This window comes from Antennarius striatus, chromosome 18, assembly GCF_040054535.1.
Source record: "Antennarius striatus isolate MH-2024 chromosome 18, ASM4005453v1, whole genome shotgun sequence".
NCBI classification, from domain to species: domain Eukaryota; kingdom Metazoa; phylum Chordata; class Actinopteri; order Lophiiformes; family Antennariidae; genus Antennarius; species Antennarius striatus.
In genome coordinates, this window is record NC_090793.1 from 12607028 (window position 1) to 12618024 (window position 10997).

General features: G+C 40.3%; 1 protein-coding gene across 3 annotated transcripts; it reads left to right on the forward strand.

The window, feature by feature from the left end:
• Nucleotides 1-2217: 2217 nt before the first annotated feature.
• On the forward strand, nt 2218-10661 carry pter (phosphotriesterase related). Of its 3 annotated transcripts, none has more exons than XM_068340635.1 (5): nt 2218-2296; nt 5529-6004; nt 6303-6568; nt 9600-9740; nt 10134-10661. In XM_068340635.1, exons 2-5 carry the CDS (start codon nt 5555-5557, stop codon nt 10342-10344), a joined length of 1068 nt encoding a protein of 355 aa, XP_068196736.1. In that variant the 5' UTR covers nt 2218-2296; nt 5529-5554; the 3' UTR covers nt 10345-10661. The 3 variants fall into 3 exon arrangements, with proteins under 3 accessions (XP_068196736.1, XP_068196735.1, XP_068196737.1); XM_068340634.1 differs by lacking the exon at nt 2218-2296 and adding an exon at nt 4261-4331; XM_068340636.1 differs by lacking the exon at nt 2218-2296 and adding an exon at nt 4261-4331 and having other exon boundaries at nt 5529-5986.
• Nucleotides 10662-10997: the final 336 nt, after the last annotated feature.

The following is a 10997-nucleotide window of genomic DNA, read 5'->3' on the forward strand; positions in this document are numbered from 1 at the left end:
GGCACACACTGCAGAGCAATGTCTAGCTTGCATGAGAGTCAAAGTGTTGTTTATGTCTGAACTGCATTGCAGGAGGTCTGTGTAGGGGTGCAGTGGGTTTCCTCATCCCTCTCCTTTAGAAACTCCCTTATGGTTGTGTTAGCCAGACTGTCACAGTTGGGTGTGACAGTGCTGGTGTGTGGCAGCGAGGCCAAGCTGGTGGGTGGAGCCACGGCTCCACACCTGTTACTGATCGTCACACCTGAACTTGTTTTGGGCCAATGACCCTGAGGCTTTTGAAGCCTCGCTCAATGAGAGCTAGGTGCTGGTGCATTGCTCATGTTTGGTTCCTGGTAGTCTTTCCTGATTTTGAGTTTCTTGTCTGTCTGGAGAATTTTTGAGTTTGTTAATAAATCATGGATGACAGTTTTGCCTTTGGTGTCCTGCATTTGGGTCCATACCCCGACATACGTGACACAGATGAATGACTGTGACAATCTTCTGCTGTCTCTAAAGAGAAAACCTGCAGCTCTGGTCTTACGAGTAACAACACTACAAAATATAATTTACCACAAGAACTCTGTCATTTTTAGTTTACATGTATTTTTGGACCTCTCATACCTTGATTTGTCTATTCTTGTCTTGCATTTGTAGTGAGATCAGCTGATTCTGTTGATTGTGTTTCATCTCAATATCAATCAAGTTGAGGGATTTGGTGGTGCCTTTCTTTTAGTTTACTACAATTATTTCATAGATCTTTATTATTTGTACTTTGTCTTGTATTTAATTATAAGAGGGGACTATAGTTGTCCAAATCTTTATTAATATGACTGCTCCCATACTGAAAACATGAATAAAATAATACACAGATATTGGGGCATCAGTAGGTCTGTCCACTATGTCTTGGGCTATGGACCGAAGGATGGCCAGTTCAAGGCCCATGTAGACCAAAAACTTCTGGAGTGTGAACTGGCAGTGAGAGATGCCTGAGTACTGCCCAGATGCCCAATTGAGCAAGGCACCATACCCCTATAAGGTGCTCATTAAAAATTGTCTGCCTCTTTGCCACCCATTATTTTCTTCCAGGCCCTGCTAAGTTTTACTGTATTTGCTGTGAAATTGGTAATTCATCGTACTGTATATTATAAATTAATTTGTGTATTCCGAATTACTTAGAATTTAGGATCCTCCGCATCTGACTAATCTTCTAATTTTCCTTTTTTAATGTTATGTATATGTAACTTTATATCCACTCTTTCGATTCCAAGAGTGCCCAAAACCACCTTTATCAACAGCTTGAACAGACTGATTTACTTTAAAGCACTGACTGAGGATCAACCATCCAGGCCTGATCAGAGGACCACATCTTGCTGGCGACATACTGCAGGGCTGTAGTAAATGTTTAACGTGAGCAGATTTCGTGCAAGGCTGTGAAAAGGGACCCAAAGAATCCTCATTTTGATTTTGACACCAGTCACAAAAAAAAAAAACTGTCGTGGCATGAGGCAGTGAGCTCATCTCCCAGTCTGTAAATACAAATGTGGATGATTTATCTACAGACAGGCATGTTTGCGTCAAATCTTGTCTGACATACACCGTAGTCATCATGACAACAAATAAATGGCTTAGACTCCACAGCATTTGATCGGTCATTTTCATGACCATTTACAGCAGGGTCAAACTTGTTTTCACCGAGGGCATAATGGCTGTCCTCAAAGGGCCAGATGTACAGTAACTTAAAAATGTAACTAAATGAAACTCAATGTAATGTACAATAAATGTAAATAAATGTAACTGCTCCTTAATGATATATAACTGAATTTATTACTTATTCGAGTTACAAGCATTACAGTTTCACAGGAAAAATATGTTTGCTTGTTGCTCTGTTATACAGTACTAGCAGGAACCCATGGAAATTCCGCGATAAAACAATAATATCAGACTTCATACCAAACATATGAAAAGAATAAATAGCTACCTTGTTCTATGGAGCAAGATAGTAAATAATGACTGGGAATGAGATTTCTTTATTTATTTATTTGATAACTAATGACAGACACCTATGGTTGATAGGCCTTAACCCACTGAACGTATATCATAATTTTTGTTTACCCCACCTTTCTTTTTCTTGGCGATTCCCCTTTTGTGCTTGACATTCATTGGCTCTGGGTAAGTAGTACAGTACTGTACTTCTCTTTTTGTGATGCAATGCTTTCCTGTCTTTCAGTCGGAGTTTCACTCAGAATTTGTTGCTGTTTCTTGTGACGTTCCTGCTTTTTGGACTTTCTGCTCAAAAACATGAAAATTGTTGGAACAGGTATGACACTCTAAAATTATGTTAACTGGGAAGTCCATGTATAGCTAGTGATGGGCAGATGAAGCCCCATGAAGCATTGAAGCTTTTCATCCCAATCGGTTCACTACGGTTCAAAGCTTCATCAGGCTTCATTTGCTCTAGTACGACATCTACTGGATCCTACTGGATGAGACTGAAGTGTGTGGCATTTTGTAGAAAGCCTGTGAATAAAACTGTAAGCAAAATAAGTATTCAAAACATGTATATTTTAGGGATGGCAGTACACTGTGTGTGTGTGTGTTCGTGTGTGTGTGTGTGTGTGTGTGTGTGTGTGTGTGTGTGTGTGTGTGTGTGTGTGTGTTAAAAATAACAAATCAAATAAATAAATCTATTAATAATTTCCGTAGGGAAATTACTTTTGTTTAAACTCAGATGCTTGCACACGTATACAGTGTACACACACACACACACACACACACACACACACACACACACACACACACACACACACACACACAAACACACACTGGCAGTATGGAAAATGATCATTTGGACATACCGAAAATGAAAATACAGTACAGATGTACAGTGAGAGGAGGGTGGATGGGGTTGGGGTATGGACAATGATTGTGCTTTTGTAACGTTGAGGTATAGCCAGTGATTATTCTTGGGTCATATCATTGGTTTTTATTTAAAAACAGCATTTTTGTCCACTGCGGCAGGTCTTAGTTGATTTCTTTATTTTTGACAATATTTCGCCAACACGTTTATAAGCAGAGTTACTCTGTAACAACTCCGAGAATGGGACCGGGACTGGTGTTGTGAGGAAAGTGAATAAATGAATGAATAAATAAATATATAAACTTTATGACTCTTTTAAAAAGAAACAGACGGACAAATATCCAACTGTCAAGCATGTTTATCAACGCGTCTTCGACATGACAAAGTTTTGGTTAAAGCCTCCACACGACCCGGCGTTTTCAAAAAACTTCACTTTGGCCAGCGTTTTCGTCCTGGATATTTGCGTTGTCGTTTGGATGAAAGGCGTAACCGCAACAAAAAGCCTTGCTGCCCAATGCCTTGCGCCATATTGTTCACGTGATTCCTTCTGACAGATGTGTAATGATTGTTTAGGCGCCATGATTGGTTGGGCACTTGATTGACAGGTAGTGGGTGGAGTTAAAATGTGACAGCGTGAGGTTATCAGGTGAGTTTATTCAAATACTATATATAGGTAGGGAGATATAGGTGGGGAGGTTATGAAACCCACAGAACTCCATCAATCAAGGATCAAACTATCCAAGAGAATAAAGAAAAATAACATCAAACACAAGTTAGTACATTAACTTTGATTACAACATTTTTGTCAGACTTAAAATGGGCTTAATTACGGCATTGAGGGAAATGTAGTTTTTTGGTCAAAGCGCACTTTTGACCTATTTATTTTTAGACACTCTGACCTTTTATGCTCTCGTGGGCCACATAAAATGATGTGGCGGGCCACATTTGACTCCGGGGCCTTGAGTGTGATACACGTGTGATATACAGGGACGGTCCACGTTTTGGTGACTGTGACTAATGCTCCCATCTGCTGAGAGAGGAGCACAGAGACAAAAAGTCACAGTCTGTCTTTCAGCTCTGCATCATCATCATCATCATCATCATCACATGTTCCCCTAAAACAGATAGCCAATGTAATCAATCAAAGCTGTTCGTTTACGATGCACTTTTTTTTTTATTATCACCACCTACCATTGGTTTCTGTTCATTTATTTACCAGGATGACACAAAAACTACATGGCAGAGGGTCGAGCAGCTGGCATGGAGAATCACTTTTATGACCAATTGTCTTTTATTGCTGTGGTCTTGCTTGCTTTATGTTGTCTAGAGTAGCCTCTCCGTCTATGGGGGGCCGCGGGAACTCCCGAACTATTGAACTATGGTCTCGTACAATCTCGCGATACTTCCCACCAGTCTATGAACCACAGAAATCTGTCCCGGAGTCGCTGCCGGAATTTGGCTGGTGGGACGGAGGAGCTATTTAAAGGGAAACAAGGTCAGAAAAAGGCTCCTAGTGGTTCAGACAGTCTGGTTTTAACAACTTCCACGAATACACCGACCTCTTGTTGCAGCTCGGAGTCTACTGCATGTTGTTTTCGGTTGATTTCAACATTTTACCTTTAAGTGCGTCTCTTTTTAAACCTGTGATCCGTGATCCGGCACTTCAATTGCTAATGTTTTATAATGGGAGTTACAGAAATCGGGTCTCTTAGTTCAAAGGTCATTCAAGTGATTGGTTGGTATGGCTTGTGTCCCCCGACGATACCAAGTAATCGGATTGATCGGCAATCGATCGCTGCCTGGAACCAGTCGGTCATTTTCTAACCCGCTTAATCCGCTAACGCGGGACGCGGGGGAGTCGGCAGGGGGAAAGACCTGCCAATAATTAAACATAATAGTAACTAAGTAACAGACAGGTGGGGACAGGTTTCTTACAGGTAGTCAGGTTGAAAGTCTACTTTCAACCTGTCGGTAGTTCCTTCCTGTGTTTGTGAACATTGTCATGCACATAAATTCATTGTGTGTTTGTTTCCTGATCAGAAGAAGGATGAAACACATGGGAGTCCGACATCAGAGCAAAGTGTTCAGTCTGATAGTCTTAGTCTGATATATGCTGGATTATTTTGGCATGACATGAAATCTCAATCTATGGCTCTTAATGTTACGTTTTAGAGACTGTTTGGATTAGGTTTAATCCTCTTTCCGTGTTTGTATATATTTTTATTCTTATTTATAGTACATTTATTCATTCACACATTCAATTTCCTAACCACTTCTTCTGCTTCGCGGGTCACAGGGGTTGCTGGAGCCTATCCCAGCGGTTTTACGTGTGAGAGACACTTTGGACACGCTGCCAGTCCCTCACGAAGCCAATCTATTGTACAGTAGCATGATATTATGTGCTTTTAATGATTCACTAGTGGTTTTACGATTACAATATTTGTGGCAGACAGACGTTGAGTAAAATGACATAAACTTGATTTAAATTTTTTTTTTAAATGTTACATATAATTGAGAACAACATAACTCAAAACGATGTAAACAAAGGTATACACACATACACACATATAAAAGTGGAAAAATGCATAAAATTGACCAACGCTCTCTTGTTATATTTGGCACAGACCTGCCAAATATTTATCAGATGTGTCATTTGCATCATTTCAAAACACAATAATATGTGTTCTTTCAGGTTGTTCGAAACTCTGAACATCAATAATGTCAGAATTAAGTGGGAAAGTCCAGACAGTTCTGGGTCTGATTAATCCAGCCCAGCTGGGACATACCATGACCCATGAGCACCTGACCATGTCTTTCGAGTGTTGCTACGTTCCTCCTTCTCCAAGCGACGAGGCCGTAGCAGCAAACCCATTCCAGATGCAGCATTTACACTGGCTGACACAGAACCTGTACAGCTGTCATGAGAACCTGCTGCTGCAGCAGGAGACAGACACTGTGCGGGACGAGCTATTTGCCTACAAGAAGGCTGGTGGGGGCAGCATAGTGGAGAACACCACTATAGGCATTGAGCGGAGCCTGCCTACCCTCAAGCAGCTGGCCAGGGATACTGGGGTCCACATCATAGCAGGAGCAGGGTACTATGTGGACAGCAGCCATTCTGAGACGACCAAGGCAATGACAGTGGAGCAGGTAGGGCCCACTGTGAATGTAAGCATGGCAAGTTTAAAATATATGAATCTAGTATGTGAATGTTGTAAATATTTTGAATAATATTATGGAGACTCAAACATTTTCTGGTATTCAGCATGGGTTCTGAGACATTCAAGGATTTTTATGAACGGGCTTCTTACTGCTCTGTGCAGTCCTTCAGATGTGATGTGCATAGAACATTCATCTGTTTTTATATGTTTAAATCTAGTTTTTGCTTTAAAAGTACAGAACTATTAGACAACAGTGATTTATTTTCCACTAATACGTCAAGAACTCCTTACATCTCGCCCATCAGCTCACAGATGTAATCGTCGGCGATGTGCTTCATGGTGGTGATGGTACAGACATCCGCTGTGGTGTGATTGGAGAGATTGGTACTAGCTGGCCCATCACAGATAGTGAGAAGAAAGTGCTGAAGGCCACAGCTCACGCTCAGGCCCAGCTTGGCTGCCCTGTCATCATCCATCCCGGCAGGAACCATGCCGCCCCAGCTGAAATCATCCGAATTCTCCAGGAGGCCGGGGGTGACATCAACAAAACGGTCATGTCACACCTGGACAGGTAAGAAATAGTTAAGAGATCACGTGTTTTTTTAAGGTATCGGATCAAATACTTTATGACACGGAATTCAAAGTAAATATTTAACTTCCTAGAAAAAATTATCCTGTTTGGTGTCGTGAAACCATCCAGCTGATTTGCTTTTGTTGACTGAGAAATACATGCAAAGGAGTAATTTTATTGATTCATGTATTTGTTATTAATTTTTGTTTTCCAATTTTCTCATGAACAATAGATGAGTCACCTCTTCAGAAAAACGCCAGAAAAGATTTTTGACCACCTTGCTCATATTAATGGGGGGATATTGGCAAAATCACAAACAAATCAAGTCAGACCAGGACTATGTACATTATTTTAAAAATGTGAAGACTTTGATTTTACACAATAAAAGCACTTAGTTGTACTTTGGTGCATGTACTCCAGTGAATATGACGCATAAGACAAAGGCTTCATTTTAGTGAAGTGTTTTCTATCATGGAACAGAATTGAGCTTTGGTAATTCAAAAAGTGATCCAAAAGCTTTGCATTAACTATTTTTTATAATGATAAAGCCAAAAAATGTAATGTTTGCGTAATGTGGCAGTAGTTCCCAAACTTTTTGCCTGTCATTCTCTGAACTGTCATAAATTTCCCCCTGGACCTCCTTTTTTTTTTTTTTTTTTAACAATTATTACCAGATATTGAATTACATTATGAAACAATCACAAAAAACCACGAGTACTTCACTTCACTCAAACACAGTACTTCACTTAAAACTCACACAATGGCATGATCACTGATAGATAGATAGATAGATAGATAGATAGATAGATAGATAGATAGATAGATAGATAGATAGATAGATAGATAGATAGATAGATAGATAGATAGATAGATAGATAGATAGATAGATAGATAGATAGATAGATAGATAGATAGATAGATAGATAGATAGATAGATAGATAGATAGATAGATAGATACTTTAATGATCCCAAGGGAAATTCAGGTGACATCTGCTCGCAGAGATACAATAAATACACACAACAATGACAGAAAGTAATGGCACAGCCAAAGACCCTGTATAAGTTACATTATATACATGCTGTTACATAATTATAACAACAGGAAAAAGGATAGCCTAAAATAAAAGGAAGGAAGCATAGGCACATGGGAGAAGAAGAGAAGAAAGAGCATTGGGTGTAGATGAAGTGTGATGAGTAACACGTGGATGAACCGAGCTGTGAACTGATTAAGGACCCCCACAAAGTGTCCCACAGTGCATCCACAGTGCGTCCCAGGCCCCCCACGTCTATCCCTTCTCACCCGACCTTGATGACCCTGCGGCTTCAGACCCCCTCCTTCTGAGAGAGCGGTTGTGCCCCCTGATGGCACGAGGCACAAAGGAGGTCCTGAATCTCTCAGTGGAGGAGCTTGGTGACAGCAGTCTGCCACTGAAGGAGCTCCTCTGCTGGGTGATGGTGGTGTGCAGGGGGTGGGTGGTGTTACCCAGGATCGACCTAAACCTGGACATAGTCCTCCTCTCTAGAACAGTCTGTATCGAGTCCAGATCCTGACCGATCACAGAGCTAGCCCTCCGGATGAGCCTGTGGAGTCTCTCTGTGTCCCATTTCCTGGCACCACCACCCCAACACACAATGGCGTGAAACAGCACACTGGACACAATGGACTGGTAGAACAGTCTGAGCAGATTAGAGCTTACGTTGAAGGAGGCCAGCCTCCTCAAGAAGTACAACCTGCTCTGACCCTTCTTGTATACACAGTCCAGGTTGTGCGACCAGTCCAGTCTACTGTCCAGCTGCAGCCCCAGGTACTTATAAGTCCCCACAACCTCCACCTCCTTACCCCCGATGACTACTGGCTGTGGGGAGGGTGGTGCCCGCCGGAAATCCAGCACCATCTCCTTGGTTTTGGAGATGTTCAGCTGAAGCTCGTTCCGCTGACACCACCCCACAAAGTCCGTCACCACTCTCCTGTACTCCCTCTCATCACCCCCCCTGATACATGCCACAATTGCAGTGTCATCAGAGAACTTCTGCATGTGGCACATACCCGATTATTATTATTATTATTAATTCTTTTTAATTCTCTATTATTATTAATTCTTCCAGCTCATTGTTACCTTGAAGCAATGTAACTATGACAACATCTTAATATTGAGGAACTAACCAGCGAGATGCTATTTATCTTTCAATGACAATGCAGAGGCCTGAGGCCTGCCTGTAACTTTTTGTTGTATAACTATTTTAATTTTAACAGTAAAAATTACTCCCTCTGCAGGTAACTGACCGGAATATATTCTTGACTCAAACAATATCATTTTAGAATAGTGTATCTCATTTTTTAAAGTAGTAGACAAATTCTTAATTTTTTGCTGACAGCAGTGACAAAATATCAGTTCCATATTGTTGCAATTTTGTAAGGGTCTTCAGTGAAACACTTCATTTCTTCATCTTGCACAGTTATGAATAAAACTCATCTTGGGTGCTTCTGCATCTCAGTGCAGATTTCCAAGTAATTAAGATAGTGAATTCAATTCTTATAATCTTTTAATTCAAGGATGAACGATGCATTTTGCATGTCATGTCCCTGCTGACCTGAACCTGATTAATTATCCGTTGTGTAACATTGGTTAACATTTGTCCTCCAGTGTTTGTTCATGTTTTCAGTGTGGTTTGTTTGTCATTGTCAAGACACAATTCCATGCCACTGTGACTAGTTTTATTTTTACCTAATTTATTCTGATAAAAAAGAATAAATTAGGTAAGAATGTTTGTTTGTAAATGACATTTGAATTTAAGATTGTAATCTAATCTTATTTTTATATATTTTATGTTATTTTATCTCATATAAAATAACTTAAAAACATTTTTACTGATTTAAAGGTGGTATTTCCACCTTTTTAGGAAAACTACTACTATGCAACTATCATTGCATTGGATTTTACTCCGGATGAAATTCAACCTTTCAGAAAATGGGGTAAAATCTCTTCTTTTTAAAATGTGTCAGGTTTCAATAACTTTCTTTTCCTGCAGGACCCTATTTGATGAAAGTGAACTGCTTGAGTTTGCTAATATGGGGAGTTACCTGGAGTATGATCTGTTTGGAATACAGGTACTAAGCTACCAATTTAACCTGGACGTGGACATGCCCAGTGACAGCCAGAGAGTGAAGACGTGAGTAACACTGGTTGTTATAAAATTTGTTTTTCTGTGGTTTCATTATTTCTTGTGGGATTCATTAGATTTGTTAATATGACCTTAGTCTGAAAATTTGGGATCAAATCCATCTTTGCTTTTCTTGGAGTGAATCCATTCATGTATTGATTCATAAGAACAAAATGATGCATTTGTGCTTTACTCTCCTTGGTGAGAGGAGCATGTCCTCCAGTGAGACACTAATCTCCATCGACCAATGAGAAGTGTGTCAACAAGAGGACGGATGAATGCATTTGCGCCACATACAAAAGACAGATTAAGCAACGTTTGAAGGACAACAGATAACAGTATGTGTGTCAACTAGAATTTTCAGTTATGTACAGTTTTTCATATTTCTGTCTTCACACTCAGCTTGGCGTTTCTCATCAAGGAGGGCTACGAAGACAGACTACTGATCTCACACGACATCCACACCAAGAACCGCCTCACCAAGTATGGCGGCCACGGTTACTCTCACATCCTGAAGAATATTGTTCCAAAGATGCTGATGAGGGGCATCTCTCAGCAGCAAGTGGACAAGATTCTCATTCATAACCCAAAACACTGGCTGACCTTCAAGTAAAGTGAAAAGATATATTAGATGAAGGTATTTGATGTGGTGATTAGATGATCCTCAGGCTACCACCAAACACTAAACATGAGCAAATTGAGATGTAATTATCACTGTATAAAGTAATCCATAAATATCAAATCAATTAATACAGAATTTTACAGCCTTGCTAATTGCAACTTGACTTAATTTTTTAGCTATACAGTAAATTAATCTCTTTAAGCTAATTGTGTAAAGGAAAATTTCCGATGATGTTTTAAGTATGTTCTCTCTCAATGTATTTTCTGCAAGCAGTCCATCATTTTGAAATAAATGAAGTCAGTTTCGCATTTCTTTTGTACGTAATTGTTTCTCTAAACATTTTTATGGGATCTGAACATGAGAGTGACAACAATTAGTATGCTACTCAGCTCTCCTCGCACTGCTGCTGCAACAGGGGAGTTGTGCTGTTGCCCCTCAGTGGGTCTCTGGGTGTCTGTGGCAGGCTGACGATGAAGGACATCGTCTCCCCCTTCATCTGGGAACAGGTGGCCTCACAGGGTGACTTCACGGCATGATCAATGGCGTTATCGCCACGGCGAACAGCTATGCATCTTTTATCTTTTGATAAAATGAGAAAGTTAGCCGTATGATGTAATAGTACATTACATTTTACACACTGGCTC